Below are 17,765 nucleotides of genomic sequence, written 5' to 3'. Positions count from 1 at the left end.
TTGTAAATCATGAGGAGAAGGCATGTGGTAACACTGGAGCTTCCTCTGAATTTTCTTTGAGTCTCACTGATTGGGAATTTCTGGGCAAGAGACGTGCTTTACAAATAGCACTTACTAAGGCCTCTTTGCTCCTTGCCTTGAAGGTACTGAGCTTCAAGTTTCAACAACTATGTAATCTTTCACTGGGCCGATGCAGACACTCTGTGTGCTCACCCTAAATTCTTTCCTTGCTATTGAGCCAATAGCTCTTTGACCTATGACCTCTTTAATCATGTGACTTCCTGGGGGCACCTGGGTGGCTCAGTCATTTAGCGTCTGCCTTTGGCCCAGATCATGATCCCAGGGTCCTGGGATCGAGCCCCACGTCTGGCTCCCTGCTCAGCCGGGAGCCTGCTTCTCCCTCTCCCACTCCCCCTGCTTGTATTCTCTCTCTCGCTGTGTCTCTGTCAAATAAATAAATAAAATCTTAAAAAAAAAAAAAATCATGTGACTTCCTGGAAAGAATCCTTTCTTCCCAGGGCTTGCAGAATCACTTGAACAGAGGTGGTAATCCATATGGTCCAATGCCAAATAAAGCTTAAATTCCAGTGGGGAGAACAGAGCTTGCTCGTATGATAGCCTATAAACAAATTAGTCCCAATAAGTGGTTTTAGGTTTCCCTTTTAGATGGCTTTTGTTCCAGAGCCCAGAAGAGGAATAGCCCTTCTCTGGAAGGGAATCCGTGCTTACCCTTTCCCTTCAAGTAACCACTACCTGGAATAGCTGCCTATGATTGCTTGGTTCTTCTGTATATGAGGGAGAGGAGCTGCAGGATATTTGTCTGACTTCACGAGCACATCTTTCTGGGGTGTCAACCTGTGGAATGTATTTCCTTCTAGAGTAGGCTCTTGCTACCTTGACTGACTGTAAAATAAAAATACCAAATAACCTTTCATTCTATTCACTTTTCTACTGCATTGCCTTTATTTTGTATGTCTGTTTTTAGGGTGGTATGTCCATGAGAACTGGCTAGACCTGTACGTTATAGAGGTAGACTTAGTGGTAAAAACATAAAGAGTAGAGTCTATAAAACGGGTTGAACTTTGGTCTGTGAGAACACAGCTAATGTTTCACTCTGGCCCATTGATCTCTGACGGAGCAGGAGAGGTGCAATATATATGTCAATTGCCACATGACCCTTTTTTTTTTTACAAAGACTACACGATTGACCTTGTAATGAGGATAGACTCTTAAGAGGTGGGACATGGAAATCTGTGGTTTTGGGTGTATGTGTGCACAAAATGGGCCCAGCACCTTAAACGGTCTCTATATACACTTGAAAAAAATTGAATAACCAATATAAAATCCCCTAGTAAGCTTCACTTCAGAGTCTTTTCCTAAACTGAAACATCATTTGTCATTGCAGGACGAAACTGTTGCTTGCATGGCTGCAGCCATTGATACTGCAGTGGAACCAGAAGCTGTAAGTAATTGGCTTTGTGTAGAACTGGGAGCTTTAACTGTGCCATTTCCTGTAATTTATCACTCAGCTGAGGATGAGTGTCCCCAATTGTTACCATCCTCCATAGAATACCTTGGAAATCCAGAAATCTTGAGTGTAAATGTCAGCTTTGGAAAACCCTAAATTGGATAGGATCCATGTCTAATAGTATAACTGGTAGGGCATCTCAGGGATGTCATTGTCCTTATTTGCAATCTGGCTTACCGATTCCTTGTTAGATGTTAGTATTCTGCATCAGCTGTCTAGCAAGTTGGAATGAAGAAAGGAACAAATCAGGAAATTCTGGCAAAGTCAAAAAAGCATCAGAGAAGACATGGAAGAGATTTTTTTCTCATCATACTTTTTTTATGGTTGGGATGGGTAGGAGCTAAAAGAACCAAGGAGAATATCTGGAGTGTTTGAGTTGCAAGAATAGATAAAACGTATTAGATGTTGGCTAAAGGTTATAGAGTAAAGTCAAAATGGAAGGCTAGACAATGGTTTGCTTGAGACATCTTTTCCCCCTGAAACAAACATGTATCAGTATTTTTTATATTCTGAAAGAAGAAAGATAGGAGATAAATCAGGTGCCAGAGGCAAGCTCTGTAAGAATAAACAAAGCCTCTTCTCCATTTCCACCATTCCTAAAGTGCCACTTCCAGAACTCTTTCTCCTGTAAAGACCCCTTAGGTTGATGTCAAAGTTAAGAAATGTTAGCCCAATCAATAAAGGAAAGAGCAAGAAATTTAGTTTACTCTAGAAGAGTCAGTTAAAGGATATAAGAAATAAGGTGCTGTGAGAGCGGGAAAATAGGTAGGCTCGATTCATCTTATATGTTTAATGCAAATGTATGAGAAGCCATATTTTTAAAAGAACAGAGGTACTAACAGTGGAGAAGTGGCTGTGAGACCTGATGAAGCAGGACCTAAGGAACTCCAATGGCTTGTTTCTCTTACAAATCATTATCCTGATCTTTTCCAGCAAGTGGAAACCAGTCCAGAGACCAGTAGATCTTCTGATGCTTTCACTACTCAGCATGCTCTACGTCAAGCTCAGATGTCTAAGGAGCTGGTTGAGTTGAATAAAGCCCTTGCACTGAAAGAGGCCCTAGCCAGAAAGATGACTCAGAATGATAGCCAACTACAGCCCATTCATTTCCAGTACCAGGTAAAATATTTACAAGAGCAGCATTTGTTCATGTCTACCATCTCTCTTTAATTGTATGGGAAGAGAATGGGCACACTGTTCTTGATGATGATGAGAGAACATAATGTGCCTAGTACACATGGAGTTGCATTGTTGGTTTCCAAAAAAGGATACATTCAGGATAGGGAACCTGCAATTCTGTTTCATTTAATCTAATACCTTACCTTATGCAATAGGTATTTAATACATAGTTTGATAACATAATAATAAATGTGATCCCTACTTGTGGAGAAATTTTGTTCTAATAACCGTACTGACATTCTAAGGAAGATAGATCTCTTAGTAGATGGCCTTGGTTATAGTGTGAATTAGGAAGAGACTTATAATGGATATCACTTGACTTGGCAAATGACTAAACTGGTTTTCCTAGTGGTAGTTCTATCTGGCCCTTGCTAATTAATAATCAGGTCTTTACTGAAAGCCAAGTCTTTGGCTTTCAGGTTATTCCACAGAGTTACCCTTGCTTCAGACCTTATTTTCCATTGTAGCTCAGTGTTTCCCATCCACAAAATGATGTTGGCTGTACTGGTAGAGGAAAGGGTGGATTGTTTCCCCGTCTAGCTATATCCTACCACCCTCAGGTCCTATATGCTGGTAATCAAGAAATCCTGATAGTATTCATGCATTTCTACCACAGGCTCCCCTAAAAACAAGAAAAGTGTTTGTCCCAAAGAATTTTCAACGCTTTTTTTCCTTAGGGTAGAGAATTCCCCTTGGGTATTCCAAAATAATAGCTGAGTTGCCATTAGAGGTTTTATTTCCTTTTTTTTCCAATAAAAATTAGAAGAACTTTTAATTTCCAAATCCTTTGAGAAAGCAAAACTAACGCAACACAAATTGAAAGATCTAATTAATAAATTTAACAACAAGCCAAAGTAATTTTGTTACATAAATTAACCCATTTATTATAGGCTAGCAGTGTTTCTAACAGTATTTTTTTTTAAGATTTTATTTATTTATTTGACAGAGAGAGACACAGCGAGAGAGGGAACACAAGCAGGGGGAGTGGGAGAGGGAGAAGCAGGCTTCCCGCCGAGCAGGACGATCCCAGGACCCTGGGATCATGACCTGAGCCGAAGGCAGATGCTTAACGACTGAGCCACCCAGGCGCCCCATAGGCTAGCAGTGTTTCAAATGGTGGAGCTTCTACTGGTCTTTCAACTCCTTCAGTCTTCTGATGGACTTTACTGTGACGGCAGAAGTCGTGTTGTAGGTCCAGGCGCCACCAGCTATGGTTTTCATGCAGGAGCCACAATGCCAGATCCCCACAGCTCTTCTTTTCATTTTGGTTTTCCCACAGAAGGAACAAATGTACTTGGCGTGCTGGCTTATTTCAATCTTCTTCACCATTTTCCTGAGGGAGGCACCCTAATAGGTCCCATATTTACCCACGATTCCGACCTTCTTGGTGCATTTAGTTAGCCATGTCGCTGCGAACTAGGTCTGAACCCAGAGAGCGGTTTTATTTCCTTTTTCTTATTACAGTCTTGTTTAACATTTTTTACACTTAATTTTTCTTTATGGCAGATGCATGTATATCATTTGTAAAAGCCAAACAGTAAAATAAAAGCAATTCCTGCCCTACTACCTTCTCCCCTGTTGCCTAGGCTTATACTTCAAATTCTTTAAGCTGTTCCTTCTGACACTTACCTTATTTTTGTAGAGAAGATTTGGTAGTATAATACGTTAATTTAAAAATTTTAGACATTATTACAAATCAAAACTGCAATGAGATATAACCTCACACCTGTCAGAATGACTAAAATCAAAAACACAAGAAACAACAAGTGTTGGCGAGGATGTGGAAAAAAAGGAAACCTCATGCACTGTTAGTGGGAATGCAGACTGGCACAACCACTGGGAAAAATAGTATAAAGATTCCTCAAAAGATTAAAAATAAAATTACCATAGGGTCGCCTGCGTGGCATGGTCAGGTAAGCGACCAGCTCTTGGTTTCAGCTCAGGTCGTGGTCTCAGGGTCCTGGAATCGAACCCCATGTTGGGCTTCCTGCTCAGTGGGGAGCCTGCTTCTCCCTTTCCCTCTGCCTGCCGCTCCCCTGCTTGTCAAGTGTCTCTCTCTTTCTCTGTCAAGTAAATAAATAAAATATTTTTTAAAAGGAGGAAACAAATTCTTATTGTAAACAGTACCTTTTCATCACATGTAAATCACTATCTCTTTCTAATAAATAAAGGTAGTTTCTTGTTCTAAGTATTTTTTCTATCACTGAAGAATTGCTGTAGAAAAATTTGAGGAACGGGGCGCCTGGGTGGCTCAGCCGTTAAGCGTCTGCCTTCGGCTCAGGTCATGATCCCAGGGTCCTGGGATCGAGCCCCGCATTGGGCTCCCTGCTCCGCGGGAGGCCTGCTTCTCCCTCTCCCACTCCCCCTGCTTGTGTTCCCTCTCTCGCTGTGTCTCTCTCTGTCAAATAAATAAATAAAATCTTTAAAAAAAAAAAGAAAAGAAAAATTTGAGGAGGTATAGGTTCTGATTAATGAAGATTGCCATGAGTTATAGTAACCCAGGACTCAACTCCCTTTGTGGAGTCAGACAGTTTTGACTAAATGTGGCATATATAATGAAAAGATACTATTTCTCACCCATCCGATTGGTAAAAATTTTGAAGTGTAGTAATATCAAATGTTGGTAAGGGTGCAGGGACACAAGTACTCTACTTAGCTAGCAGGAGTGTAAATTGGAATAGCCACTTTAGAGGAAAATTTAGCAGCAGTATCTATTAAGATTAAAAGTGTGTACCACCATGACTCTGTAATTCCACTTGTTCTTACCCTAGAAAAACCTTGCACATATGCACAGAAGACATGCACAAGAATATTTCATTATGGCAAAAACAGGAGTTAGATCTATATGCAATGATATAAATAAATCTCTAAGACTGGAAAAAAGCAAGTTATAGAATAATATATACATATAGTGTAATTCTACTTATCTTTAACACATTTCAATAGGTACACACACACAAATATGCACATGTATATGTGTGTATGTATATATTACTTTTGTATCTATTTACATAAATACTATAGACATTTGACACAATATATTCATGTATTTATTAGCTACACATATTTTAAGGTATTTACATATATGTGTAAATGTCTAGAAAAAATGTCTGGAAGATCTGGACCAGGCTGATAACAGTGGTTAGTTCTGGATAGGGGACTGGAATTTTGGAAGAGTAGGGCAGCAGAGGAACTTGCCCTTTATATATATTATCTGGATTATTTTTTACCACAATGTTTCCATGTGTTACTTCCCTAAGTATACACACACACACACACACACACACACACACACATTATTGCTGGTTTAAATATGCAGGGTAACTATAAAGCAATGAGATTGATTTTCATTGGGTACTAGCATGGCCAGGAGATTTTGTGGAAAACAGCTCTTGCCTATTTAGAAAGCTTCTCTGATACAGCCCCACCTAACGTGACTCTTTGTGTCATTTCAATACTGGTCTAAGACCTGCACAGAATCTTCTTGGCTACCAACCACTCATTCAGCCAGTTTCCTTTAATTTTTTGGTTATGAGAACAGGAAGGAATCTATTGGATTTTTCTAATCTTGGAAACTACTAAAATTCAGTTTCTGGAATTCATTTCCTAAATGCATGCAGAACTGCACTTGGTATTGAATATATATGTTTGAAAGTTCTGAATATAAGGATGTTTGTGCAGCCCTCTACTATTTACAAAATGTCATTCCTTTTTTATCTTATTTGATCTTCCCAACAACCCTGTGAGGTAAGTGGTGTTGTTAATTGTTTACATAGATAGGGAAACTCTCAGGGGTCCCCAAGACCACCCCCAGGTTTAACAATTTGCCAGGATGACTCAAAGGACTCAGCATATAGTCACACAGCTATGAGTTATTACAGTGGAAGGATACAAAACAGAATCGGCAAAGTCTGAAGGAAACCAGATACAAGCTTCTAAGAGTCTTCTCCCAGTGGAGTAACACAATATGAATTTAATTCCTCTAGCAATGGGTTGTGACAACATGTGTGAAATGTTGTCTATCAGGGAAGCTCCCTGGAGTCTAGGAGTCCAGGGATTTTTTTTTAAGTTTTAATTCCAGTTAGTTAACATACATATTAGTTTCAGGTGTACAATATAGTGATTCAACAATTCCATACATCACCCAGTGCTCATCACAACAAGTGCCCTCCTTAATCCCCATAACCCATTTCACCTATCCCTCCACCCACCTCCCCTCTGGTAACCATCAGTTTGTTCTCTCTGGTTAAGAGTCTGTTTCTTGGCATAATGAGCCACTCTTATCAAAATGATGGAAACCCTACCAAGACCCACCTGAGCCGAGGACCAATCTTGCAAGCAGCCCTTTTTTAAGAACAGCAATCTCGGGCTATATTAACTCTTTTCTGCATAGAAACTAAGGCTAAAAAGAGATGAAATGACTTCCCTTAAGATATTTAGATATTAAGTGCTGGACTCAAGGTTCAAACCCAGGCTTTTGGATTCCACATAACTTTAATCTCCTTAAATCAAGTACAGATGTTTATAGTGTGCGATTGAAGTGGTAAAATTGAATACATAGTTCCTTAAGCTGTGGAATGTTGAAGTGACTTTCTTTATTTTAAGTGATTTTCTTCCCGTGCCTTTTAATGCTTTCTCTCTGACCTATAACATTTCTAGGATAACATAAAAAATCTAGAATTGGAAGTCATCAATCTGCAAAAGGAAAAAGAAGAATTGGTTCTTGAACTCCAGACAACAAAGAAGGATGTCAACCAAGCCAAGTGAGAATACATCCAATAAGTATTATTTTTCAAGTCCCTACTATGTGTGAGGAGTTACAAAAGGAAATAGAGAAGTAAAAGAGCCATTTCCTGCCCCCCACAGGATTTACACCTAGTTGTGGAGAGGAGATCTAAACAAAAGAAAAGTTAATTGAGATTTTAAACAGTACCTCATGACGACAGTAAAAGAAAGCCATAACAGCATGTGATTAGTAGCTAGATAAATTTCCTAGGTGGTTAATTGCTTTAAGAGTTCAGAGTCAGGAGATAGCAGGTTAGCCCGGCATGATCAAGAAAGGCTCTATGAGAAGTTAGCATTTGAGCTGGATTTTGAAAGATTATCAGACCTACCAGACAGCTACCGTTTCTTTGTCCCTGCGCTGATGGCAGATTAGCTTGTCAATAGAATTAATGTCCAGGCTAGTAAATGAAAAACCAGTCTAGCCATCCCTTAGTCAGTTAAGAATAAAATCAAGACAGGGGTGCCCAGGGTGGCTCAGTCGGTTAAACGTCAGACTCCTGATCTCAGCTCAGGTCTTGATCTCGGGGTCATGAGTTCAAGCCCCACTTTGGGCCCCACACTGGGCATGGAGCCTACCTAAAAAAAAAAAAAAAAAGCATAAAACCAAGACAGATAACCAGAATATCCTACTCTTCCTCAGACCTCTTCCTTACTGGCTATTCTACCTTCTTTTTACTCAGTGACTCTATCTCTGTTGAGTCTCAAGTTCATGTTCTTTTTTTTTCTTAAAGATTTTATTTATTTATTTGACAGAGAGAGATAGCGAGAGCAGGAACACGAGCAGGGGGAGTGGGAGAGGGAGAAGCAGGCCTCCCACCGAGAGTAATAATCTCAGACTAGTGTAATAATCATCAGAATTATTCCTTTACAGCTAAACTAAAGTGAAATATCCTCAAAGAACCATCCTTTTAACATAGTGGTGGGGAGTGATGTATTGAGTCAATTGCATTGTTATATACTCAAAAAATTTGTTGTTTTACTCTTTGTTATTGAGCTCCCGTTAATTGAGACGGTTTTGGTTGTTTGGGTGGTTATTCATTATTTAAAGATGGCTATGTGACTGATCACCTATTTTATATATATCAGGATTGTGAACCTGGGAGTCGAATGCTCTGTCTTTTGAAGTCAGGCTTCACTCTGCTAGTCTTCACTCCTGTAGCATCTGTTTTTAGGTTGAGTGAGCGCCGCCGTAAACGTCTCCAGGACCTAGAGGGTCAAATGGCCGATCTGAAGAAGAAACTGAATGAGCAGTCCAAACTTCTGAAGCTGAAAGAATCCACAGAGCATACCGTTTCCAAATTGAACCAGGAGATACGGGTAATAAACTCTCATCCTTGAGTTTATTTCATTAAAACTTACAAACATAGGTGTTCCATTTAGAATTATACTACAGAGGCATTGTCAGGTGAGAAAGTAGCAGGCAGGGCCATCATTTCCAATGTGTGACTCTCCCCAAATGTCCCTTTTACAGGACATTGTCCTGGTAGTCATCTAGAATCTGAATAACAAAACCCTGCTTGAGCATTCAGAGCTTAATGTTAGAGTCTCAGAAAGCAAAGGAGAAAGATACCTCGATATTTTGTGGTGATATCCTGACCACCTTCCATGATTATGTAGAATAATTTTGTAGAGTAGTTGCAAAGTGGCGACACCTGGAAAATATTTTCAGTTATTGAATGTTTGACTTCTGACATCTGCAAAGTGGAGTCACAGGCCGCTTATACTGGCACCTTTAGAACACACTCGTTGCTAGGTGGATTTGTCCTTGAGGCTTAGTAGATATTTCCTTGAAATTTCATTTATATACAAAGAATTTAGGGCTAGATTTAGCTGTCGGTACATTTTTTTTTAAGTTTCTTCAGCATGTTCATTTGTGTAGTCTATACTTGGAAACCCTGTGCAAGCATAGCAAGGGGTATTGCAAGCCTAATCAGAAAATCTGTTGGCAGCCTTCTCAGCTTAGCTCTGGTTTTTCTCTCTTCTTAATAGTTAGTCTATCCATCTGCACATCAGCCTAGAATAAGTGCAGATGACTAATACTTGTACTGGGTTTTGTTTTTACAGGTGATGAAAAGCCAGCGGGTACAGTTAATGCGTCAGATGAAAGAGGATGCTGAGAAGTTTAGACAGTGGAAACAACAAAAAGACAAAGAAGTAATCCAGTTAAAAGAACGAGTAAGTAACTACAACTTTTCAAAGGCCTACCTAATAAACCCTTCTTTGGACTAACACTAAAGCTTTTCTTCAAACAACTGGTTCTCTCCAAAAAATGTGACACATTCATGAATTTAACAGGTATTTCTTAAACGTCTACCATGTGCCAGGTACTACCCACTAGATACCGTGGAAAATAGAAAGATGAGTAGTATATGAGCTCTGCCCTTGAAGAATGTCTTAATCTAAAGGGGAAGGTGAGGCATAAGCATGGTTTTCTCTAATTGAAGGAACAAAGAGATCTGTGCTTTACAAATGGCCAAAAACACCAAGGTAATTAAGAAAGAAAAGCATATTTCCAGTTAGAGTGAAAACATGACAGCTGAACAGGCCTTGAATAATAGGGAGGACTTTGATAGAGACAGGTGCAGGCATTCCAGATAGATGGAACAGCAGGAGCAAAGACACAGAGATGACAACTTTGTAAGCATATTCGAGGAATGATGAATGGTCCTGGTGGGATGAAGGATGGTAGAAGATTCCATCAGAAAGACAAAATGAAGCTGGATTGTTAAAGATCTAAGAAGTTTGAACTTTATTTTGTTAGCAGTGCAAAGATTTTTAAGGTTTTTGAGAAACAAAGTGATATCAGCCAAGTACTGCTTTAAAAAGATACATCTGAGAGTAATGTGTTTAACAAACTGAAGTACTGAGAAACTGGAGGGCAGAACACAAGTTAAGAACATATTACGTCATCCAGAAAGATAGTAAGGGCCTGAATTAGAGTAGTAACAGTATTCTTGGAAAGGACGTTGATATGGGGACATTTTTAGAATTGGCCAGAATGTTGTGCTTGCTTCGGCAGCACATATACTAGAATTGGCCAGAATGTGATGCATTGGGTCAAGAAATGAGGAGAGGTACTTTTCGAATGGTGGCAAGAGGAGCTTTGTGAACACTCTTGGCAAAAGAAGCCTAACTAGTGAAATTTATAAAAACAGGCATTGAAAGTCTCTATATGGCCTGAAGGGCATATAGCAAAGAAACTCTATTCAAGGAAATCTACTATACCTCAGTAGGAAGCAAGGGTCCATGGCACTCCCCTCACTCCTCAACTTCCAGTCTGTGGCTATGGTTTCTTCTGTTTCATCCCCCATAGCTCCAGGTTGCTGAAGTTCTACTTCAGGCTAGAGCAACCAAGATGGTTTGGGGATCCTTTCTTCTGCCTAGCCCCTATGTGTAGGGCAGAAGCTCTACTCCTGCTACAAAAGGCCAAGAATGCTGGGGCCTGATTACCCCAACCCATCTAATCGTAGGATATAGGTTCCATGTCAGGAGAGGCAAGCCAAGAAAAATAGAGCGTACTGCCCCTGCCCAGCACCCTACTCATAGAACAGAGCAGTCACTCAGGGAAATGGGCTACTATCCCCACTCCCCAGTCCTGAGCAGTGATACAGAGGTTCTGTCGTGGGGGCAGAGGCAGGCCATTGGAACAGCCATAGGAATGCAGCCCTCCCTAAGGGGCTCTCTTTATTTGGGGACAGAGTTTGGGGAAGTTAACACCTAAAGGAGCTGTCAAAAATAATGGAAATTTTGGTGGTGAGCAATTAAGAGACTGGTAGCTCCACAAGAACAGTAAGTGAAACAGTAAACATATTCAAAGATAATAATGGCTGAAAATTTTCTAAATTTGCTGCAAAAAAATCTACACATCGAAGAAGTTCAATAAACTCCAAAATAAATGCAAAGCGATCCACACCAAGACACATTATGTCAAAATGTTGAAAGACAAAGACAAAAAAACTTGAAAGCAGCAAAATAAAATGACTCATCACATACAAGCAAACCCCAATAAAATTAACAGCTGAATTCTCATCAAAAACAATGGAGGCCAGAAGACAGTGGGACAACATACTCAAAGTGCTGAAGTAAAATACTATCAACAAAGAATTATATAGATAACGAAGCTTTCTTTCAAAAATGAAGACAAGGGACACCTGGGTGGCTCAGTCAGTTAAGCGTCTGCCTTTGGCTCAGGTCATGATCGAGCTCGGGCTCCCTGCTCAGTGGGGAGTCTCTTTCTCCCTCTCCATCTGCCCCTCTGCCTGCTTGTGCTCTCTCACTCTCACTCTCTCTCAAATAAATAAAATCTTTAAAAAAATAAAGACATTTCCATATAAACAAAAGCCAAGTGATCTTGTTTTTAGCAGACCTACCTTACAAGAAATACTAAAAGAACTTTAGACTGAAAGCAAGTGATACCAGACAGTAATTTGAATCTACACATACACACACACACACGCGCGCGCGCACACGCACAAACACACACACAGAAAACACAAAGAGTGCCAGTAAAGATATTATGTAGGTAATTCTAAAAGAGAGTATAGTTGTGTATTTCTTCTCCCTTCTCTTAACTGATTTAAAAAGCAATTATATAAAATAATGTTCATATAATTGTACTGATGGACCCTATAACATAGAAATGTAATATATTTGACAAAGGAGGTGGCTGGGAGCAAAGTTGTATTTGAGTAAAGAAATGGCATCAGGTGGTAACATGAATCTACAGGAAGAAATGAGGAGAACCAGAAATGGTAAATAAGAACAAATTCTATTAATATATATTTGCTCTTCTTTCATCTCAGCTTATTTAGAGAACAAATTATATAAAGTAATAGTAATAATAATGAATTATGTGGTTACATCTAGATATAATTTACATAACAATAATAGCACAAAAGGAAGAGAACAGAGCTGTATAGGAATAATGTTTCTATATTTCACTGGAATTAAGTTAATATAAATCTGAAGTAGATTCTGATAAGATGTTTATTATAAGTACGAGGACAATCATTAAGAAAATAACTCAAGGGGCGCCTGGGTGGCTCAGTCATTAAGCGTCTGCCTTCAGCTCAGGTCATGATCCCAGAGTCCTGGGATCAAGCCCCACGTTGGGCTCCCTGCTCAGCGGGAAGCCTGCTTCTCCTTCTGCCTGCCACTCCCCCTGCTTGTGCGCTTGCTCTCTCTCTGTCAAATAAATAAAATCTTTTAAAAAAGAAAATAGCTCAGACATAGGGTGAAATAATCATTAAAGGAATCAATATGCTACCCTAAAAAATACTCATTCACTTAATGTAAAAGAAAACAGTAAAGAAAGAATGGAGGAACAAAAAAGATATGACATTTAAAAAAAAGTAAACCTGAAAAGATGAATCCAAACATATCAATAATAACATAATGTGAGTAGATTAAACCATCTACTCAAAAGGTAGAAATTGTCAGACTGGATTAAAAAAAAAAAAGATCTATAACAAGATATGCTGTCTACAGAAGGCACATCATGGATTCAAAGATACAAATAAGTTGAAAGCAAAAGGTTGGAAAAAGATCTACCATTCGAACACCAACCATAAAAGAGCTGATGTGGCTATACAGACAAAATACACTTTAAAACACAAAATATTACTAGAAATAGAAAGGAACATTTTATAATGATACAAGAGTCAACCCATCAGGAAGCTAACTATTATTAAAAAATATATGCACCTAGCAACAAAGCCTCAAAATACATGAAGCAAACACTGACAGAAATGAAGGGAGAAATAGACAAATCAATAATAATATTTGGACATTTCAATACCTCACTTTCAAAAATGGATAGAACAACTAGGCACAAGATCTGCAAGGACATCAAAGACTTAAAAATACTATAAACTAACTAGACCTAATAGACATCTATAGACTACTCAACAACAGCAGGGTATACAGTCTTCTCAAGTACACGTAGAACATTCTCCAGGATAGACCATATGTTAGGCCATAAAACATGCCTCAGTAAGCTTAAAAGGAAAAAAAATAAGCTTAAAAGGAATGAAATAATATAAAGTATATTTTACAACCACAATGGAATGAAATAAGAAATCAATAACAGAAAGGAATTTGGGAAATTCACTAATATGAGGAAATTACACAACATAGTCCTAATTAGATAATGGATCAAAGAAGAAATCACATGGAAATTTTTTGATGAATAAAAACAAAGACATAATATACCAAAATTTGTGGGATGCAGCTAAAGCAGTGTTTAGAGAGAAATTTGTAGTTGTTAATGCCTATATTAAAAATGAATAAAGATCTCAAATCAGTAACCTAGACTTCCACTTTAAGACACTGAAAAAAAAAAATGAGCAAACTAAACCCAAAGCTAGCAGATGGACAGAAATGTTAAAGGTTAGAGTGGAAATTAATGAAATAGAGAATGGAAAAAATAATAGAGAAAATCAGTGAAACCAAAAATTGGACCTTGGAAATGATCAACAAATACTGACAAATCTTTAGGTAGGCTTAACAAGAAAAAAAGAAGATTCGTAATAAAATTAGGAATAAAGAGGGGATGTCACTACTGGTTTTCAGAATGAAAGGATTATAAGGGCATACTATGAACAACTGTATGCCAACAAATTAAATAGCCAAAATGAAATGGGAAAATTTTTGGAAAGATAAAAATTATTGAAAGTGACTCAAGAAGAAATAGAAAATCTTTATAGACCCATAACAAGAGATTAATTTACTAGTTTAAAACTTTTCAGAAAGGGGGTGACTGGGTGGCTTAGTCGGTTAAGCATCTGACTCTTGATTTCGGCTCAGGTCATGATCTCAGGGTCCTGGGATCAAGCCCTGAGTTGGGCTCCGCGCTCAACAGGGAGTCTGTGTGAGGATTCTCTCTCTCCCTCTCCCCCTCTCTCTGCCCCTCCCCCTGCACTCTTGTGTGCGCTCGCTCTCTTGAATGAATGAATGAATAACTTACCAGAAAGAAAAGCCCTGGCCCAGATGGCTTCACTGGTGAGTTCTATCAGACATTTAAAGAGGAAATAATACCAAATTTTCGGAAACAATTCCAAAAAACAGAAGCAGGGGAAACATTTCCCAGCTCATTCAATGAGGCCAGTATTTCCTTGATACCAAAACCAAAGACATCCCAAGAAAACTATAGACCAATATCTCTTATGAATATAGAAGTGAAAGCCTTTTTTTTTTTAAAGATTTTATTTATTTATCTGAGAGAAAGAATGGGAGACAGAGAGCATGAGAGGGGGAGGGTCAGAGGGAGAAGCAGACCCCCCGCTGAGCAGGGAGCCCGATGCGGGACTCCATCCCGGGACTCCAGGATCATGACCTGAGCCGAAGGCAGTTGCTTAACCAACTGAGCCACCCAGGCGCCCCTAGAAGTGAAAGTCTTCAACATAATACTAACAAATTCTATCCAGCAACATATAAAAAGAATGATACACCATGACCAAGTAGGGTTCATCTGAAAAAAATGTAAGCCTTCCTTAACATCTGAAAGTCAGTTGATATATTACACCATATCAGTAGAATAAAGGACAAGAACCACATGATTATCTCAGCAGACAGAAAACGCATTTGACAAAATCCATCACCCTTTCATAATAAAAACACTCAGGAAACTTGGAGTAGAAGGGAACTTCCTCAACCTGTTAAAGGGCATTTATGAAAAACCCGCAGCTGACATCATAATAGGGAAAGAAAGAATACTTTCCCCCTAAGATCAGGAACAGGACAAGAATATCCACTCTTGTCACTTTTATTCCACATTGTCCTGAAGGTTCTAGCCAGGACACTTAGGCAAGAAAAATATATAAAAGGCATCCAGATTGGAAAGGAAGAAGCAAAACTCTGTTAGCAGGTAACATGATTGTGTATGTATAAAATGCTAGAGAGGGGCGCCTGGGTGGCTCAGTCGGTTAAGTGACTGCTTTGGCTCGGGTCATGGTCTCAGGGTCCTGGGATCGAGCCCCGCATCAGGCTCCCTGCTCGGCAGGAAACCTGCTTCTCCCTTTCCCACTCGCCCTGCTTGTGTACCCTCTCTCGCTGCCTCTCTCTCTGTTAAATAAATAAGTAAAATCTTTTAAAAAATAAAAATAAAATGCTAGAGAATCTACTAAAAAACTAGGAAAACTAATACATGAGTTCAGCAAGGTTGGAGGATATAAGTTCAATGTACAAAAGTCAGTTGTATTTCTTTACACTAGAAACGAATTTGAAAATGAAGAAAACAATTCCATTTATAATAGCATCAATAAGAATAAAATGCTTAGGAATAAACTTAACAAATGTAAAACTTATACACTAAATTCTATAAAACATCATTGAAATAATTAAATAAATGGAAAGATAGCCCATGTTCATGGCTGGGAAGACTTAATATGCTTAAGATGGAATACTCTCCCCCCCCACCCAAAAAAAGATGGAATACTTCCCAGATTGATCTACAGATTTAGTACAATCTCTATCAAAATTCCAGCTGGCTTATTTGCAGAAATTCACATGCTGATCCTAAAATTCATATGGAAATGGAAGTGATCCAGAATAGGCATAACAGTCTTGAAAGAGAAGAATAAGTTTGGAGATGTCACATTTCCTGTTGGCAATACATCCATCACCTCACATAGTTTTTTTCAGTGTGGTGAGAACACTTAAGATTTAAGATTAACACTAACCCTAACACTTAGCAGATTTCAAGTATACAATATAGTATTACTGACTATAGTCACTATTATATATTGATCCCCAGAACTTACTCATTTGTACCTTTGGCCAACTTTTCCCTATTTTCCCCACCCCCAGTTCCTGGTAACCACCATTACTCTCTGGTTCTATGAGTTTGACTTCTTTAGATTCCACATATAAGTGAGATCATACAGTATTTGTCTTTCTTAGTTTGGTTTATTTCAGTTACCATAATGACCTTTAGGTTCATCCATGTTGTTGCAAATGGCAGGATTTCCTTCTTGTTTGTGGCTGAATAATATTCCATTGTATACATATGCCCCATTTTCTTTATCCATTCATCTGTCGACACTTACGTTGTTTCCATATCTTGGTTACTATGAATAATGCTGCAATGAATATGAGAATGCAGATACCTCTTCAAGATACTGATTTTATATTACATTTCCTTTGAATATATACCCAGTAGTGGGATTGCTAGACTGTATGGTAGTTCTATTTTTATTTTTTGAGGAACCTCCATAATGTTTTCCATAATGACTGTTACATTGAAAGACTCTTTAGTTATGTTATAAGGTTTTATGTTAGCTAGCTGAATCGCAATTAAAAGTCTGACTTTTTTCTTCTCAGGACCGTAAGAGGCAATATGAACTGCTCAAACTTGAAAGAAACTTCCAGAAACAGTCTAATGTGCTCAGACGTAAAACTGAGGAGGTAAGAAAATCTAATCTACTAGGTCACCTTCAGGCTTAGGTGCTGACAAAGTAGTATCCCTTAAACGAACCAGTGTCCTGAGAAACCAGTGATACCAATCTTGACCAGCAATTCCTAAGTCTTAATCTCTGTTTATATGTCATGAGCTGTGAGCAGATAAAAATCTGAAGAAAATGGTACTGTTCAAATAAGGATTTTTTTTTTCCGATTGGGCTTTCTTCTTTCCAAAAAAAAATACAGAGTAATATTGAGAAGTGACATTGCCAGACACTTTCAGTCCACAGTACTTCTTTGAAATGTGTACCTCTCCTAGGCTCTAAAGCAGTAGCTGTTCTCCAGTATTATGTGCACGGAGACTTAAAAGTTGATTCCTATAGGAACTCAAACCCATAGAATTTTTTTCATTTTTCTTTACTAAGAAAGTAAAATGGAAATTAAAACATTTTTTTTTGTCAACCTTCAATTCAACATTACTGTGAGCCATTTTTATTTAGGCAGCAGCTGCCAACAAGCGTCTCAAGGATGCTCTCCAAAAACAACAGGAGGTCGCAGATAAGCGGAAAGAGACTCAGAGCCGTGGAATGGAAGGCACTGCAGCTCGAATGAAGGTATGGACAGCTTGCGCTGCCATTTCTCTTATCTACACTGGGGATAGAGAAGACGTGGAAAATAGCTTTCTTTTGGTTCAGAATTAAACACTTCAAAATCTGAAGTTCTCCCCGAAAGCCTGATTTCCTAATGATACCTTTGAATATCTTTGAACAGGTGTTAAAGACCAAGAGTAGAGAACCCTTTCCGTCCCTGCCTCCACTGAAGTTCGGTTAATTTTTTTAACAGTTTTACTGAGGTACAACTGACCTACAATAAACTG

At 38.7% G+C, this 17,765-nt stretch overlaps 1 protein-coding gene and 1 pseudogene across 1 annotated transcript in view; one reads left to right on the top strand and one right to left on the bottom strand.

Moving 5' to 3' along the window:
• KIF4A (kinesin family member 4A) overlaps positions 1-17,765 on the top strand; it is a 114,877-nt gene that overhangs the window by 64,364 nt on the left and 32,748 nt on the right. Inside the window, exons 14-20 of the mRNA XM_032393880.1 lie at positions 1,406-1,462; positions 2,462-2,647; positions 7,367-7,470; positions 8,665-8,809; positions 9,557-9,667; positions 16,811-16,894; positions 17,389-17,502. Of these exons, the coding sequence (XP_032249771.1) occupies positions 1,406-1,462; positions 2,462-2,647; positions 7,367-7,470; positions 8,665-8,809; positions 9,557-9,667; positions 16,811-16,894; positions 17,389-17,502 (801 nt within the window). The remainder of the gene's footprint in view (positions 1-1,405; positions 1,463-2,461; positions 2,648-7,366; positions 7,471-8,664; positions 8,810-9,556; positions 9,668-16,810; positions 16,895-17,388; positions 17,503-17,765) is intronic.
• LOC116625326 lies at positions 3,833-5,447 on the bottom strand (annotated as a pseudogene).

This window comes from Phoca vitulina, unplaced genomic scaffold, assembly GCF_004348235.1.
Source record: "Phoca vitulina isolate PV1807 unplaced genomic scaffold, GSC_HSeal_1.0 scaffold77, whole genome shotgun sequence".
NCBI lineage: Eukaryota > Metazoa > Chordata > Mammalia > Carnivora > Phocidae > Phoca > Phoca vitulina.
This window is presented reverse-complemented; position numbering and strand designations above follow the sequence as displayed.